Source organism: Octodon degus, unplaced genomic scaffold, assembly GCF_000260255.1.
Source record: "Octodon degus isolate 3935 unplaced genomic scaffold, OctDeg1.0 scaffold00140, whole genome shotgun sequence".
In the NCBI taxonomy this organism is placed as follows: Eukaryota; Metazoa; Chordata; class Mammalia; order Rodentia; family Octodontidae; genus Octodon; species Octodon degus.
The window spans coordinates 2703665-2722742 of NW_004524716.1; the positions used below are offsets into that span (position 1 = coordinate 2703665).

At 43.9% G+C, this 19078-nt stretch overlaps 1 protein-coding gene across 5 annotated transcripts in view; it reads left to right on the top strand.

The window, feature by feature from the left end:
• Positions 1–19078, top strand: part of Ngf (nerve growth factor) — a 66457-nt gene that overhangs the window by 31439 nt on the left and 15940 nt on the right. Inside the window, exon 1 of one of the 5 annotated variants that reach the window (XM_023701767.1) lies at positions 6546–6607. The exons of 3 other annotated variants lie outside the window; for them this stretch is intronic. In XM_023701767.1, coding sequence (XP_023557535.1) covers positions 6588–6607 — 20 coding nt within the window. In that variant the 5' untranslated portion in view covers positions 6546–6587. Of the gene's footprint in view, positions 1–6545; positions 6608–18322; positions 18406–19078 lie in introns of those variants that run through there. One more of the 5 variants, XM_023701766.1, reaches the window with a different exon arrangement.

Consider the following 19078-nt stretch of genomic DNA (forward strand, 5'->3'; position numbering starts at 1 on the left):
CAGGATTTATCCTGAGATCCTGTACCTCAGATTGTAGAACCTTCATCAGTGCAGCCATGTGGATGAGTCACGGCCGTTGCTTGGCCAATGTGGCACAATAAAATTTTGAAAGAGCCCACATTCACGTAATTTTTATTATAGTACATTGTTATAATTCTATTCTATTATTATTAATTATTGTTTTTAATCTCCTGTGCCTAAATTATAACTGAAATGTTGTCCACAGGTATATTAACACATAGTATGTAGAGGCTTCAGTAGTAGCCACAGTCTCAGACATACACTGGTGTCTTAGAACATACTCCACAAGTTTAAGGAGAGATCCCTGTATGAAAATTTGAATACAACAGATAATTCAGGAAGGACGTGCCCTAAATGAGAACATCCATGATTTCTGAGTATGTGGGATTAGAATAAAAAACAAAGCAATCTGTGTAGACTTCAGCATTCCTTGAAGGAGTTACACTGATCCTCAAGTTGTATTCAACTTGTCACAAACAAATCTTGAGGCTACACACAAATATGTTTTAATATGGAATATATACCTTTTACTTATTTTTTAAAATGCCTTGTGTTTTATTTATTTATTTTAATTTTTACAAATTTATTTATGTATTTGGTGCAGCTCAGACTTGTAGTGATCCTCCTGTCTCAGCCTCCCTAGTGCTAGGATTACAGGCGTTCACCACCATGCTTGGTTTGGGTGAGACAGGCACAGCATGTGGTGCCAGGGATTGAGCCTGGGACCTTGCACTTGCTGGCACAGGCTCTTAGACCACTGCGCTATCTCCCCTGCCCTGGGATACACTTTTTGCATTCGTTTAAATGCTAGATATTTAATAAGCTATTTCATTTGCTATGGATTTTAGTAGCTTAAATTGAATTTCTTTGAGATATTTACATTGAAATCAGATAATCAAGATAAAAGCATAAGTGTAAGGCTGTTGGGTGATATTTTCAGATTTATATAAAACAGCAGATTGGATTATAGATCTATTCGCAAATAGATTAGCAAGACATAAACTACTCATAATATGAGTAGCTGAGAATTGAGATAATATGAGAAATGAGATAATCCATCTAAAATATTTCCAGTAGTCACAGTACCTGCCACATGAGATACTGAATAAATTTTAGTTATCATTAGTGCTCTTTAGTGCTTCCTCACTCCCCCTTTCTCTCTCTCTCTCTCTCTCTCTCTCTCTCTCTCTCTCTCTCTCTCTCTCTCTCTCTCTCTTTCATTTTCTCTCAGAGATGATCCCAAGATCTGTGAAACAGGTCAGCAGACAAATCAGCAATTACTAACATACTTTCTAAATTTACTTAAGGTAGATGTGATTATAAAACAAATATGCCGGGACTCAGGCAGATCTTCCAGCCTCCATCTGCTCTCAGATCCCTTTCCAGCTACCCTCCAGGTAATGCTTCCTAGGATATGGCAGAAATTTAGGACTGAAATGGAACTTAGAGGTGAGGCGTTTTTATAGACGTCACCTCATGTCACAAAGCAGAAAAGACAAGAAGGGCTCCTAGAACTGTGACCACTGTCTGCCTCTGTGGAAGACCATCCAGGAAACTCTTCTTGAAAGAAGAGAAATTGTCTCCATTTTGACTGAGCCTGACCCTATTTCCATGTACAGAGTTGACTGAGACTTTTCCTTATCCCTTCAATTGACTTTCAGCAATGCACGTTGGTCCAGGGGAGGTACTGGTGGTAGTCTCTGAAGACAGCAGGCGTGTTTCCCCAGAACCCACACCTGCTGCTGCCTAGTGTGAGCTGGTTGAGATGGGATGAAGAGCCAGTGCTCCACACTGTCAGCTAGGCTCCAGCCTCAAGAAAGAGGCTCTGACTTCCTGGGGCTTGAAAGATTACACATCAGAGCTGAAGCACTGACCCCGAAACATTATATACTAACGCAACTGTGTAATGCAGATTACTCTTTCGGCATGTCCTTCCCTCAGCATCTCACACAAGTAAATGCAGGCCTCCTCCCTAGCCCAGCTCAGAGCACTCACCTACTTCACACCATTCTCACTGTCACTCACCCTCAAATCACTCCTTTCTTTATGAATGAATAAAGTCCAGGTCCAGCCTTTGGTCAAGGCCTTTGTTCTAGATAGTCACCATCATGGCTGGACTTAGGACCCCTGGGCTCTCCATAACTACAGATATGCCTTAGTGTCTTTATTCTTGCCATTGGTTGTGTTGGGTGTGATAGACTGGAATTAATTTGATGAGATTCCAATAACTTATCCATGGGATTACAAATGTAAACTTCCCAGACTGAGACAAGGACCAGAAAGGCCTCCCTATATGTCCCTCCTCACTTAACAGATGCTCTCTAGTGACTGATAGGTAATGACACTGACGCCCTCTGAACCTTAGACTATTCTGCAGTATTCCACAGTGGGTAGCCAAGCCCTGGGCAAGTAGTAGTGCTGAACAATGATCTGTTCAGTCCTCTTGTGTGCCAGGTAAATGCTTGGCAGCATAAGGGATAGGAAGCTAAGGAAGACAGGACACACCTTCAGGAAGCTTTCTGAGACTAACCAAGTAAGGGGCAGAGTACTCGCAGATAAGGAAAAGGTTAAATTGCATGTACAAAAGAATGAAAATCAGAAGTTGAATCACAAAATAAGTCTCAGAGAGCAAGGTTTTGGGCTCCCTACCCTGGAAAAGTCCCAAAGCTGGATATTTTCCAAATTCACGTTTCAGCTCTTGACCTCTCTCTTTACTCCAGACTTTTCTATCAACTTTTTTTATCTTCTCAAACTGCTCACCTATATGACTGATATGTTATCTCAAATGTAAAATTCTCAATGTAAGACAGCTCATTGTAAGAGATCCTAATATTCAGGCATCTTGAAGTTGGCGTGTCTGAACCTGAGCCCTCGACTCTGCCCTCCACACCTGCTCATCCGCCAGTGTTCTTCAGCTGCACAGATCACACCTGCGCCCAGCTGGGAGCCAAAACCTTAGAGACGCCTCGATTTCCTTTCCGGTCACTTCTCCACAGCACAGCGTATCAGAGAAACCTATTGGCCTTTCTCTTTCCCCACATCCCACATATAGCTTTCTCCCACTTCCCCCACATTCCCTCACACCTAGACGTAAGCACTTCTCCCTCAGGTCGTGGCAGGAACTCCCTACCTGGCCCTCTGGTTTCTACCCCTGGCCCTCCATTGTATGTATATATTCATAATGCTTTCAAAGTTGAAACTTTATGAAGCTTTTCTTTGGTGAAAGGTACTGGGGATTAAATCTAGAATCTTTACACTGAACTACATCTCTCGCCCTTTTGATCTATCTATCTATCTATCTATCTATCTATCTATCGATTGATCGATCGATCGATCAATATAGGGTCTCACTAGGTCCCTAAGTTGTGTCACTTCCTGCACAATGATGTCTCCTGGCTTGTCTCCATCAGCAAAAAGTCCAAACTCACCAGGACTCCAAAAGTTCTGGAAGAGCTGGCCCGGAGTGGCCACCCTCATCTCATCTCTCTCCAGCCTTCCTGAGTCACAGAAGCATGTTTGCTCTATTCAGCTGAGTGTGCTTCTGCCTCCGGGCCTTCCCTCTGGCCAACCTCTCTTCTCAGAACGTCTTCTCACACTCTTCACTGCTCTATCCCACACTTCAGTCAGGTCTCTGTTGATACCGCTTCAGCAGAGAGATGTTTCCTGACCAACCAAGCACTTCTCCAATGTGTAATTCCAACATGCTCCCCACACTAACACTTACCACAAACTGACACTTAGCTGGTTATTTCTATTTGTTTTCTATCTCCACTAGAATTGCACCTCTCTGAGAGCAGAGAACTTTCCCAGGATGTTCACAATGATATTCCCAGTCTCTAGAACACTGCCATGACACATGGGGGGTCCTGGATACACAGTGTTATGCAGTTAATAGAGTGAGTCAACAATGCACTTTCATTTCTCTACCTCAGATTAACTGGATGCTAATCCATTGCCCCGACTAGGCCAGTCTTACTCACCTCTATAATCCCTGCAGTTCCAGACATGGTATGCCCACGTGCAACAGGTGCTCATTACACGCGTGCTGAATTAAACTGAACAGTTGCCAAGCACTAGCCATAGAGCTTGTGACTTCACCCTAGTTTCTGTCCGCTGCAAGAAGCTCTGTGCCTCAAGGCTCTGTTAATTTTTCAGAGCTAGTTCCAGTGTTTCATTAGAATCTGGATGACTCCCGGGAGAAGGAAGAGCACAAACAGAGCTTTGTGTGATGGAGCACTGGGGTGCTTGCCGTGATCTTTTGCCAGGTCCAGTGTGCAGAGCTGAGCTCTGGGAAAAGCAGCAGAAGCAAATGGGACTGAAGGGTTGACCACCTCTGACCTATGAAGGTCATAGACTCTGTCTTGGAAGAGAGATTGTTGCCGTATCATGGCCACAGAACCATGTGGACAAACCACAGTGGGTCAGACGCGCCCAGGTTTCTGCTCCTGTCTGATTCTGCTGCACTGCTGTAGAACCAGATAAATTCACCCCTTGCCTTTGGAGTTGCATCTTCTTGTCTGAGTGATGGGCCAGAGTGCCAGCGCGGGACTCACACCCCTCGCCCTAGCGAAGGGTGAACCAGACAGCACTGAGGGCCTCCTGATAACTGGTTCTTTTGGCAGGAAAAGGAAGAGCACAAACACAGCTCCAGTTGTGAAAAATTTAGCATTATAAGCGGGGCTAGAACATGACACAATGTACTAGGAATCACTTTACAAATTTATCTCAAAATCAAAGCTACTTGCAAAAAGGGGTTAAGCTCTGCCTTCAACTATTTCCTCAGGCTGAAATATTTAAATAGAAATAATTCACAAAATATGTCATTGTCTGCTTAGATTTTCTCCTGATGGCAACAGAACACTACTCAACTCCCCAGGTCGCCATTAGTTATTTTTAAACTTCTTTGCCTTTTAACAAAATCCTTTGGCATCTGGAGGGCTTATTTCAAAAGTTGATCAGTAAAAGAAAAAATAATTGCATATTTGAACTATATACCAAAAAAAAAAAATCTCTTAGTAAGATAAAGAAACGTAATATGACATTATTTTTGTTTTTACCTTGTTAGTGGATTGGTGCCCATAAATGATCCATAACATTAGAAACTATGCTGGGAAACCCAACAAAATCAAAGCAAGTGCAGCTTTATATATATATAAAACCAAGCAAACAGCAGCTGTCTCAGATCATGCAGGGGGCTGGGGCCAGAAGTCTGCTAAGAACTCATCAAACCCAATTGAGCAGTTCGGGCAAAAGACTCAAAATAAAAGTACAAGCCCACTGGAAATATTAAGAAAAGACTTGCCCAAAAATTTTAAAAATATACAGTCAAAGCTCAAACCATTACAACAGGCCAAAAAAGCTCTAATCCAGAGCTGCAAAGAGGCCACTTACAGCTACTTAAATGAGGCATGAAGACTCTTGGACTGTTCCTCAGACAGGGCTGGTTCCGAGGGATGGAACTTTTCCTTCTCCCTAAAAAGTCTCCAAATTACAATTTTATGGGCTTTCTTATGCTGGTTTTCAAAGCCATGGTCAATTCAAGCAAACATTTTCCTTGCATGACTGTATTCTCAAAGTGAATTTCTTGGTATAGTGATTAAAATGTTTCCAAATCTTCAGTAAAAGAAAAAAAGAAAACCTGTTTCCATGGTGAAATAAGTTTGACCTCAAATAAGTGAAAGCTTCTTGGGGATTTGTGATACCTACTGACACATGGAAAACTGGCAGAGAAAACTGTTTGTGACTCAGCAGTTTCCCCAGTGTTTTTCACCGTGGATCCCTTGTTTCTCCAAGCTCCTCTGGACATCTTGGAGGTTTAAACCACTGGTTTAGACATTTCTGTGATTTCAAGCCCAAAATCAGTATTCACTTCTATTGAGATCATTCATTCACTTATTAGGTGGACATTTGTGCGTTGGCTTCTTCAACCCAGGCTATCCTTAGATATCAAGGCAAATGCCAGGAAGAAAGGCTCTGGATCCCTGCATGATGATCTCTGTCAAAGCAATGAAAGAGGTGAACATATACATAAATGTCAGCATTTCATAAGGCAGGCTTCATGTCTAGCAATTATTAACCTAAAGTGTTCACTAAATATTTCCTGAGCATTTGTCTTATCATCCCCCATATTATTTATTACTAAAACCAAGTTTCATCCCTAATGCTAATCTAGCATTTTCTACAGCAGCTAGTTTTGGACTGGACACATCCTCTTTCATCCAATAGATATTGGTTGATTGATTAAAGACTAAACTACTCAATAATTGTTGACTCCTTGGTTGCTTTCTTAGAGTTGCCGTTCTACAAGTCTTTCTCAAATGCTGGTACAATGCTATGCTTACAAGCTTGTGGTAAGCCACAAAGGCAATGAATAATTCATAAGCTAAAGTTTTCTAGGGGTTATCTTAATGCCACAGAAGTAACAAAGTTAATACAGGTTGCCCCTCCACATGACAAGCCACAGAAAATCTTGCTTTCTGCTTATAGAGTCTCGGCTTAAGTGTTACAATTTAAAAACTTCATGATTTGACCTTATAATCGGAAAAGAGCCAACTTTCTGATTTTATATGGGCATCCTGGGGATCAAGTGAGTATTTAGCCATTCGTTGTAGAATTTAATACAAATTAGAGTTAGCCACAATTGGTAACACTTGGGGAGTTGTTAATTTCTCGCTGGCAATCTCACTGTAAACTCCCTTCATAAATTTCAGATTTAGGCTTGGCATTGTCATCCAGATTTTACGCACGTTTCTTTGATTTGCATATGCTGAGTGGTTCCTAATTGCATGATCAGTAAGAAAACAGCACCTCTGATGCTTTAAGTATTTGAGAGTTCTTCAGAGCCAAAATATTTTACAAGAAGAAAGTGCATGTGGTGGAAATAAGTTACAGTGAGCTCTAGTGGGCCATGACAGGGTTTCTCAACCTCTGTATGGTTGACATTTTGGCCTCATCATTCTGTGTGGTGGGAGGTGCCTCAAGCATCGTAGGAAGTTTGCATACCCTTTACTTCTATATGTTAGGTACTAACAGCATCCTTCCTATCTGCTTACAACACCAAAAGTGTCTCTAGACATTGCGAAATGTCCCCTGGGGCCAAGATAGAGATGGGAGAACTGTCCTCTCATTGAGGGTGACCAATGCTAAGAGAATTCCTGGTGACTGAAGTCAGTGATGCACTAACAGTGAGTGAATTTTTCATTCTGCCGATGATCAACTAGGATGCACACAGAGAATGGGCAGCCGTGTTTCTCGTCCTCTGGAACTAGGCAGCCCTGTCCTCTTTCTAGCCTATGTGGCTTGGGACAAGTGAGCCAACTGTCTTAGAGTCTCAGTTTCCTTGTCAGTCCCAAAAGGAGTGCCTACATCACATTTGGTCACAAGCACAAGTGAGCCATACACTAGAAGCCTCCGAGTACAGCGCCTACCAAGTAGCAGACATGTATTAAGCATCCCTGGTTCCCACCCTCCTCCTGCTTCTCCTGCTGCCCCTCCCCTCCCCCTCTGCCCCTTTCTCTAGTATCTGGGATGAACACAGTTGCCTTAAATGTATTACAAATGGCTTGATGATCTCATTCCAGCTTTTTCCTACTATAGCACAGTTGTACCACTCACCAATTCTCACTCTGTACTCAACGTGGTAGGACGGTTCAGTTGATTAAACAAAGGGACTGTTTTCAGCTGGCTGACCTGCTCAGTCTGGATTATGAACATCTCTACCAGTACCCATCCTAAGTCATCCAAGAGGCCTGATCGCTGCAGCTCTGCAGAAGAAAGGAGCCAAGGTTAAGAACTGTGGGCAGAATACCGACATGAAAACCCATTTGGTGTAGTAGTAAACGTCGAGGATTTACAGAGGAGACATATGGAAAGGCTTATGGGCCTTATTTTCATTATAAAGGCATTATAAGAACATTACAAGCCATTTGGAGAATGAGGGAGAGCAGGAAGGATCACCCAAAGTTCTAACACTCTGTACAACTGTTTCCATTTATATATTTACTTCCAGGCCTGATTCCTGCACACATGTCATTTCCCAGGGCTACACTGATTTCACACATACTCTCCTCTAATCTGTCCCCTCACCCATTTGTGTCAGATCACAAACGTTGTCCCTTTTTCTTACCGTCTTCATAGTTTTGACGTCTGATGACTGCATGGAAGCTCCTGAGAAAGATTTTTCCATGAAGTAACTACTTGTCCCTTTAGTGAAATGTACCTGGCTTTCAATTTTTCAAGTGTAAGTAATTTAGCGGGGGAAATTCATACACATAGTTTTATTCCCCTCTTAAAATCATTTCCTAAGCCAAAAATCTTTTTCTGTAGTTTCAAATACAATATTGTCAAGTTATTTTAAAATGTTATTTTAAGTATAAAAGCTATTCATGGATCACTACACATTTGGTAAATAGAGTAAAGCATAGGGAATAAAACAAAACATCACTCATAATTCTTCAAGTCAACTACTACTAATATCCACTGTGTTTCCATCATACTTTCCCCTCTCCTTAGTAACTTTGTCTATCTAAAATTAGGATTATTATTTGTCAAGGCTTGGCTTCCTAAGTGAGCAGTTACTTGGGGCGTTGGCCTTCCTTAAGGCAGTATATGAGTGTGTCTGTCTCGTCATCAGAATAAGGGACCCTATGAGAGTGCGAAGGATTCCTGACTCCAGCCTGCCTGAGGGCTTCCGTGCCCGGAGGAGTTTCTCCACAAGTCTTACAGGCGCATCACTCATCCTCCCTGCCAGTAGCCCTCTCCTGTCTTGTATCCCTATCAAACACAGCTTAGCTAATTTCATGGGGGCCTGCATCCTAAAGTCAGCTAATGAAAGGCCTGTGAAGTGCAGCCAAAGCTACACTGAAAACCCTTCAGAGAGAACCTCATATTGCCTCTCAGTGATCCTAACCAGATCCTTTGTCCTCGGTTGTGGGAACAGGTTTCCTCCTGCAGCTGAGCATCAGGTGAGGCAGTCAGTTTGCAAAGAAGCCATATATTGTTTTTTTAAAAAATACAAATATTCACCAGCTGTATCACACAGAATAAATGTTCAATGGAAGCCAACTCTGCCTGGAGAATGTATATTTTATACACATGTGCAAGCGCTGATCAAAAAATATAATGTGCTCACCTTTAAAGAAAAAGACATATTGTCATTCATCTCCCTCAGAGTATTTCTTTTGACTTTGAATACACCATTCCATCTTTCTTGCCTCTCCTGAAGTAGGTTGGAGGTTCTCTTTTGGGGGTGTCTTTATGAGAGATGATTGAAAAGAAAAGAACGGTGAGTGTCACTGGTGACGCCATCCGACAGGAAGGCAGACTCATAAAAGTATTATGGCCAGTCCTCATCTGCCTCACTCCCCTAATCTAGCACTGTGGGACTTCTGGCTCTTCCTCGAGGTCAAAATGACCAAGAAAGGCCAATGTTTTGAGTCACTCCAGAACACAGAGGCAACCATGACTGCAGAACACAAAACACTCACAGAAGGAGGCTTCCGGAAGTAGTGCTTCAGGAAATGGCAAGAACTACGAGATAAATTGGGGAAGGGGGACTCCTTGGAGGGGGATTAAAAGCCATGTGGTTTTGTGTGTGTGTGTGTGTGTGTGTGTGTGTGTGTGGCCAGCTCAGCCCACTAGGGGGCGGGGCTGGCTGGCATGTGGTGCTCAGGGATAGAACCGCGGTCCCTGTGCTTTGCTAAGCTTGTTCTAAGTAGGTGCTTTAGACCACTAAGCCACCTCACCAGCCCGCCACGTGTTTTTTAACTGTAATAATTTTTAAAATTTAAACGTTTGCTGCATTCTGTGGTCACATCCAGTATTTGTGTATGGAAGTCTGTACTTCATGCACTCGTTGGATAGAATGACACGAGGAGTCACCCTCGCTTTAAATTGTTATTTACTCTCTTTCTCTCCCACTCACTCACTTCTTTCTTTGTTCCTTCTCTTTCTTTCCTTCCTCTCTTCCTTCCTTCCCTCTTCCTGCTGTTTATATCTTTCATTTCCATATCACTGGATCTATGTTTGTTAAATGTTTCTGACACAAGAGCCAATCCGTCGCTTGCTGTGGTTGGAGCACTGTCCACCACGGCACTTCTGCCCCCACCCGCAGCACATTCCTTTGGCTTGACATCTGTCTAGTCAAGGCAGCACCTGCCTCTCTCCCATTCTCCCATTACAAGTGGGCCTCTGGCCATAGCGGAGTACAGCTCTTCTCCCTCACCCTGTGAAAACTTGCCTGACTATGGCACAGCCGTTACTTCCAGCCGCGTTTGCTGCAGGGTGGTTTCCAGATGCCTTGCCTCTTCGCTTGTCCTTAGCACTCGCATCACTGGGAAGAGAAAGCCTGTGGGTCTTGGGCAGAGCGTCTGGTTTCCTTGGCTCATTCACTGGCCAGCTGAGCAGCAGCGACAGGGAAGTGGAACTAGAAGTGGCACTAAGGGATGGTAGAGGCTGTCGCTGGGGAGGCCAGCCTCTCGGCAGCTCTGCTCCAGCAGCCTGCATCCCAGACTTGTGGATGGCACCTGGTGAAGCAACATGATGCAAATCCACTGTGAGATCCAAGTATACCATCATCTATCTCTGTTTGGATCTTGTTTGGGGTTTTATTAATGACAGTGGATTTGATTAAACAAAGTTTACAGTGTAACTAACTCCAGCTGGATCCAAGCATCGATGGGAAACCCCAGTCCCCCTGATGTTATCCCTTTGTCCTTTCCACTCGTGATTTCTTTCCAAAACATTTTCTCTGAATCTGAAAATGGTGAGGTCATATAATCTCATATAATTTCAGGGCAAATCTGGCACACCCAGCGCAGCAGCCCTGCCACGAGGGACTTTCATGCTGAGGATGCCAAGTGCCTGCCATGTGACCTTGTCCTAACCTAGGGGATGAAGTCACTGCATTATCCCGCCAAGGCAATGTTATCTTTGGGTTTGGATTCAGATTTGGAGTTTTTCCAACAGAAATCATATTCTAATAGATCGTTAATTGAAACATCAGGATTATCTCTTAAGGTTACCAGAAGCCAGTCCAGTGAAATTTATGTCCTTTGGGAGGTTTGTTGCTTATCAGAATTGGCTTCTCCTTGGGATTTTTCTCTAAGAAAATCCAGGAGCCACATCACCCTGGCACCCGCCAAGGCACATGGGTCTGCTTGTGATCTGTGTGGTGACTTCCTCCTCTTAGCAGCATGGAGGTTCAGGTCATCTTCAAAATCTTTTCTTGGTCTGTCTCTTTCCTTTCACTCTTTCTCTGGCTTCTCTCTCAGAGTGATCACCTTTCTGCTGCTACTGCTTCTCTGCCCTTTGAATCTCTTTCTCCATCTTCCTTTCGCTTTGCCACCTTCCCTCTGTCGTTCTCTTGCCCCTTGTCTCCTCTAACTTATTATCCTTTGCCCTCTTCCTCCTACTCTCCTCTCTCTCTGTTGCTTCTTACTGTAGCTTCATCCTGCTTTCTCCACTGTTTCTTCTCGCTGGATGAAGCCCTCAGGTCTCCCGAATGCAAGACTAATCCCAACTCACGAGTTTCTCCCAGCGCCCAAAAGGTGTTGGGTTGGTTCCACTCCAGCCAATTGTGACTCACCCATTCTTGCCACAGCCCTCATCAAGCTCTAAGTTGATGGGAAACCAGATAGGCATTTCTCCTTCTGTTCCTGAGCCACAGGCTGGTCTCTAATTGGAATCAGCAGATCCAGCACCAGGGCCAGGGCCAGCCTCCGTGCCAGCATTAGTCAGATTCCCCCACAGTGCCAGGTGGGGACAAGGCCAAGTCGTGTAATTAATGGCTAGTGTGTGCCCTTCTGATGTGTCTGCCAAGATGTCACTGTTGCCCTGTAAGTGACAGTCACTGCTACAGACTACTTCTCACCTTCATATTTAACTATACTTGAAAGTCTAAGACAGTGGCCCAATCGCGTTTAGAGAGCTTCCAGAGGTACTAGGCTCAGGTGCCGAGGAAACGTCTAGATTTTTATCCCAGTGCTTGCGTACAAAAACCACAAATCTACAAAACACACAACATTATTTCTAATGTTAAACCATCCACTCAATTCAATATGGCAAATCAGCAAAGGAACTTACTCTTCTGGCTGGGTATCCTGAAAAAAAAATATAGATAGATAGATAGATAGATAGATAGATAGATAGAGATAGAGATAGAGACAGAGACAGAGACAGAGACAGAGATAGAGATAGAGATAGAGATAGAGATAGAGATATATCAGATACCTAGCCAGATATCTAGTAAAAAATTGTGTATATCTATCTATCTATCTATCTATCTATCTATAATTTTTTAATGTATTGGTTCAGGGGCTCACTATGCAGCTCAAACCCACAGTGATCCTCCTGTTTTCAGCCTCCCCAGTGCTGGGATTTCAGGTGTGCATCACCACACCCAGACTCTGTTGCCAGCTTAGCACACCCAGGGGCAGGGCCGGTGCAGCATGTGGTGTCAGGGATCAAAACTCGGTCCCTGTGCTTACCTAAACAGGTGCTTAGTCGGCCAAGCTATCTCACTGGGCCTAGCCTGTATGTTTTTCATGGTGTGAGATTCTCTTTCTTTTAGGAAAAGGACGTTTCACCTAACAATAAAAGCAACTATATCTGCCCCCAAAAATACTTATGGAAATCCAATCTTCTCTTTCTTACCTTGTGATTTATTTCATTACATAAATTTGGAGAAGAAAAATCAACAACTTACAATTGAATCCACTTCTGAATGTTCATGCTCTTTTGATCTCTGTGCATTTCTTTTAAGTTTTTTTTGCTTTCCTCTCCTCCCTCAAACCAAAGTCATTACTAGGCATTTTCTTGTTTTAGAAAGTGACAAATAGAGCAAGCCGAGAAAACACTGTATGTTTTGGACTAAAAATGAAATCATTAGGGTAAGTTTCTATTCTTGTTGCCTGGAATTTTACTCTGGTTCTGATTAAGTTCAACAAAGATATTATATTCAATGCTTTCCTGTAAATAAATGAGATGGCTTGCTATTGCATGTCCATGAATGGAAATATTAACAGACTCCACTTGGCTTCCTCAGCCTCTGGCTTGGTCTTCACACCCAAGAAGCCAACAGACAGAATCACATCCCCAGCCCAGCGTGAGTAGTTCCTGTCTTGCCTGCGGTTTTTTTCCCAGTTCAAAAACAAGATCTTATCCAGCAATATATGAGAGGAAAGGTATCACCACGTTCTAATTGCTATAAATTGCCCAATAAGAAGCTGCTAAATACTTCTAATCTTCTATCTCCCAAGACTGCATTTCTATCAGAATCATGGGTCCTCCCAAAGCCCATTTCTTAGTGCTTGGAGCATTTCATGGAGCAGGTAGCATGGTATCTAGGCTTGCTTGGAGTCATAAACAAGGAAAGTTCCACGGCAGATAAATGGAGCTGTCAAAGCATTCTGCAAACTAGAAAACTCAGCGGCAGTTTTGTTTACCTAAGCAACTAGGTAAATTCACATGAAGGTGTCACATTCCACTCGTACAATATTCTAATCATAGAAGCACAAATGGACACTCTCAGGACAAAATTCATAGGACAAAACTGCTGCTTCTTTGAACTGGAGAAGTGTGTGGACAGCACAGAGAAGTGGCCAGAGAGAGAGAGAGAGAGCGAGAGAGAGAGAGAGAGAGAGAGAGCTGGGTGCTTGTCTATCATACCACCCACAAGGCGACAGAAATTTGTTTCTCTATAAAATGGAGATAATACTGATCAAGAAGACTTTTGAATAAGTATTTTTAAAATTTTGCTGAAAGCTTTTAGCCTGATGCCTAACACATCAAACACAATAAAAGTTATTTATCTTTAGGAGTACTAGTTGTTGTTGTTGTTGTTGTTGTTATTTTGGCCAGCTCAGCTCACCCTGGGGCAGGGCTGGCATGGCATGTGGTGCCAGAGATTAAACCGCGGTCTCTGCACTCTTGCCTAAGCTTGCCTAAGCAGGCGCTTTAGATCGCTGAGCTATCTCGCCGGCCCTATACTTAACTTCTATCCCACTGTTTATGATAGTGAAGTGTTTAATATATTTTAATGCATCACACTGTATTATTGCTCATTTTTATTCCTAAATATAGGTAACTTTTATCAACTAAGCAATAGGCGTAAGGGGCCTTTTCCGGAGATTTCTATCCCAGCCCTATCCTTTCTTCCTGAAAACTAAACTCAAACTCTCAGTTTTGGGGTACTCACTCTCATGACCCAGCAGGAAGGGACTCCTATGCAGTCTGAGAAAGTGACAAGAAGGAGCGAGCTGGTTGGGCCTCCCGCTGGAACAACTTGCTGGACACTTCTCTCACCGGGATGGAAGTGCCAGAAGAGAGTCAGACTCTGGGCCTGGCCGTAAGCTCTCAGAGAACTCCTGTCCTGTAACTGGGAGCCATCACTGCTACGGGAACAGAATGCTGGAGGCTGGGGTGAGGGGTCAGAGAGATTCCCCTGTCTGCAGAGGCCTAAGCACCAAGCCTACTTGTCTTCACATATGAAGAAATGGAAAAATTCCAAATGGCCTACAAAAATATGCAGTTATCATTAGTAGATCCCAACAGTCAATAATAGCAACCTGCCTCACTTCGGAGGACTCAGGTAGACAATTCCTTATTTTCTTTTTGAAGTGTGTGTGTGTGTGTGTGTATGTGTGTGTGTGTACATCCATATTATAAATGTTCTTCTGACTATTATAGCTATTACTCTTTTGAGATAATTCTAAAATTTATCCAGGCTTAAGCTGAGAACTATTGTCAACAATATTATTTCTACTCCAATGCTGGCAAAATAAATATCTCAGTAGAAAGGCATAAAACAAGCTTCTGAAGTGATGTAGAAAACAGCATAATGGAGGATATAGGAAATTGTGAGAATTGATTTCAAGGCCGAGCTCTATTCACTACTTAGCTGAAACTTATAAATGAATCGAAAGAATGCATTGAACTCTGCGGGAAGAGACTGAGTAGCTTCAAGGCTTGACTCCTGAGGCCTTGGGAAACATTGGTTAGACTTTCTGTACAAAATCCATAGGAACAAACTGCTGCTCCAATAAGTTCTTTAGGTTGAGAGATGGTGATGGCGATGACAGTGGTGGTCGTTGTGGTAACGATCACTGTGGTGACGGCGGAGGTGGTTCATGGTGATGGTAAGGAAATGGTGATGCTGGTGGTGGCACTGGGTGGGAATTTAATGATGGAGGTGAGGGAATCTCAGCAGATGGTGTTGGCGTTGCTCATATGATAATGGTGAGGTGGTAGCTGCAATGTTGGTGGCAGTGGTAGCCATTGTGGTAGTGGTGGTGATGGTTGTTGGTGATGATGTGCCTAAGCTCTATGGCTCTGAATCAGAGACCCAACTTCTACAAATACTGTGATTGCTTTGAAAAGTGGGCAGAGAGAGGGGAAATGCTTAAGACACAGGACTTCATGGGCAAAGGCACACAGATGTTTTGTATTTTCTTTGCCAATAACCACCCTGCCCTACCTGCCTTTTGGAAGTTATCTATTTTAGACACAATGCAGACAAAACAAACCTTACAAGCAGTACAATGGTATATATCCGAATATGTATCGTTCTAAAGGTTATAAAGTTTGGAGACCTGCTTGAGATTTTGTTTGTTCTATTTTTGAGCTTTTATTTATTTTTGCTTTTTATCCTCAAAAAGTTGGAATCTGTATTTTGGGAACATAGAAAACAGGTCTGGTCATGAGTGTGCGGACACAATGCTGGCAGTCAGCAGGGGAGGACCCTTCTTAGACAATTAAACCAAACTTGTGTTTATGCAGAATGTAAAAATAACTGAGGCCAACAACAGGCCCACGGATGGGTGAGTAGTCAGGGACTGGATGTGAGAGCGGGAGCCACTAGTGGCTGGGGCTCAGGGTGAGCTGGGGCAGTCAGTCAAATCCCTGTCTTCCAGGGGACAACGGGTGACACTCTTTAGGCCAGACATGGCAGAATGAGTCTCTGGAAGGCCTTTGAATCGCAGCTCCGCTCACAGACAGAGCCTGGTGCCAGGAACTCGGCACATTCACAAAGGAAGGCGCACAACGCTAACAAATGGTTTTCATTACCGTTGAGCAGTCCCCGCCCGCATTCTGTATGTGTGTGCTCTGCTTTTTTCTTTCTTTTTTCATCTTCTCCTGCCTTGTAACTAAACAATGAGGTGATTGCCGTCCCAGTGGATTGCACAACATACCCAGCGGCTGGGCTGGAGCATAGCCTCCTCCAAGGGAATTCAGGACTAGAAAAATAAGCACCCTGGAATTAAGGAGGGGTTTGTTATGCACAGCACCTGTGTTCGCTTTTTAGCGCTTGTAAGGAAGGCTGAAGGAGGATCTGTATCTTGGTTCCTCAGCTACACACCTGTCAGCTACCACCAGGGTCTTTCCTGCTTAAGTAAACCCTGGGTCACCAGAGTAAAGGGAGCTTCTTTCCGTTATCCGGGCACGTGGATTTGGGACCGCTTATCATTTCCCAGTGCTACATTAATGGTTTAGTTTGGTTAAATAAACTGGCACAGCTGTGTGAAGAGTTTTTCAATCTGCTCAATAAACATTCATTCAACGCCTACTCTAGGACAGCCCCGTGGATAAAAATACACCTAAAACCTCAAGAAGTTAATAATCCAGTGGGAGCCTAAAATTATCCTAAACCCCTGGATGACGGAGCACACGTTTGACGGTGAGGAATGCCCACCAGGCCGTGTTCCCCGTGTGACTCACTTTCCCTCCGCAAGAGCAACTAGCTCAAGCAAAGTCACTGTTCATTTACAGCGCCTGAGGAGTGCAGCCAGCGCTAAAGAGCCCTGCCCTCAGCAAACCGCGGCTGCAGCTGGAACAGGCGCCGCCTCCTCCCTCTGACTGAAATGGATCATTTCAAAAGCAAGTGTCTCAGTTTGTTACTCAGCATCTTTGTTGGCAAATGGTTGCAGATAATCGGTCTGCAGCTGCCGAACACCACTGCAGTTGCTCAGTTCCACTGAGCATGTGCAAGACCAGCCATTCCCATCCTGACTGGGACACTGCAATGACCCCTCCCTGCCAGCGAGGGCCTCAGAGGGGCTCCTGAGATGGACAGGAAATGGCATTTGGTCTTCTGCATGCAGGTGTGCCAGTAACTCCCTACCTGCTTTTGGCCAAATAGCTTTGATAAAAATCAATAAGAATAGCTACTTGTAATATTTGGGTAGTGCCACCTACTCGCTGGGCACTGAGCTAAATACTTCCTCAATTTAATCCGCTTAATTGCCCAATGTGCAAGGTGCAATTATTCTGATTTTTGAGAGGAGACACCGAGGTGCAGAAAGGTTAAGGCACGCAGTTGGTTAGTAATGGGGCTGAGATGCAACCGAGTCCAGGCCTCAGGGCTCGGGCTGCTGCATCTGGCCAGAAGAGCAGCTGGACTAAAAAGTCGCTACCAGCTCATCACACCTCTAACAGTGTGTGACTACGGCAGATCAACAGAGCTACAAAATAAATTTGCTTCTATTTTTCTGAATCTTAATCAGTCCTCTTAAGAAGCAACAGGATGAGTGGCTGGTTTCTGTGTGTGTGTGTGTGTGTGTGTGTGTGTGTGTGTGTGTGTGTATGGGTGACGAGTATGTGGAAAATTGCCTGCCCTCCTCTCTGGAATTGCTAATTACCCACAGTGCTCTGGATCTCTGGAGACAGATGCACTCTGTGGGTCTCTTGTTAGTCCTGGAGTGAATTTCCCCAGTGCCGACTTTTTCTGTCGTCATGGTCAAATAAACCCTAAAAGGAGAAACACTAGAAGACTGGGAATATTCCGAAATATAATTATATGAGAATCAAGTGACTTGAGAAGGGACAGCAGGTTCTAGTCTACCCTGATGTTTCTTCCTAAGATAATGCAAGAGGAAGATGAAGTTCCCGAATCTAAGCCCAAGAATGCCCACCCCAGAGCCCCTCATACAGCTAACCAATGGGCTCCCCACTTGAGTCCAGGATGGCCAACGCCACATACAGGAGCTGCCTAAATGGCATGAACCCCCCAGTGAACACCAAAATGGCATGAACCCCCCCAATGAAATTTTCATCTCCAGCTCTTATCTCAGCTGCTCATTACCTGGGATTTGTATACGATGCATGCCTGGGCACAGCAAGGCTAAGTTATCTCTTTCATGCCTTGAGTCAGATTCTCTGGGTGTGAAGTCAGCAGACAAGCAGGAAATGTCAGCACAGAAGGGCAAGGGAGAGGACAATTCAGGGACAGCTGAACTTCCCGGTGTCCAGTGTGTCCACTGTGATGTGTCTGGTGCTGGCTACTGGTGATCGTGTTTTCTTGGATGCAGGGTGACTGCAGCGATTTTTGCAGTGAAACTGAAGTCCAGCTGCTCAAACAGAAATGGCCTCATCTCGCGGACACTTTAACGAGTAAGGGTAGCTTTTTACTGAAATTCCTTTACTTGGGATGCTTGCCTCACTCCCTGTCACTCCTTAATAGAAGGATAGATGGCCTTTTTAAAAGTCTTGGGACCCTGTGTGTCCTGTAAACCAGGATTTTTTCTGGTCTTTTTCAGGGTTATGGATCTTTAGCTTGTATTAATTTTTGAAGTTACATCTGAATTGCATTATAGACTTATGTGTTGTAACATTTCTTGACCTATTGCTTGGAAAACGTACCACACACTGAGAGGAAAAGCCTTACTCCAGAAGGGCTGAGGATATTTAATCCTATAAAGCAAATGGAATAAAGGGCTTGAATCAGAGGCAGCATTCACTGGCACCTTTTGTTTTCATTCATGTCTTCAGTCCAGGTGGCCTCCCAAGATCTGCCCTGGGAACCTCAGTAGGTACTGTTACTGTCAAATGCAAACTTCGGCTCCAACTATCCTGCAAGTTCCCTTTGTTGCCAGTCCGGCTGTCTGCTCTGAGCTCCAAGTATGGGAACAACAGACCAGAGAAAGAGCAAATACATAGCTGAAGCAGAACTTTTTCTTGTGGTTTAAAGATCAGCCAGTTGGAACCAAGGAGATGTTTTTTTAGGGTCACAGAAAAGTTTGAAAACCGATTGGATTGTTTTTGGCACTGAAATGTAGATTATAGA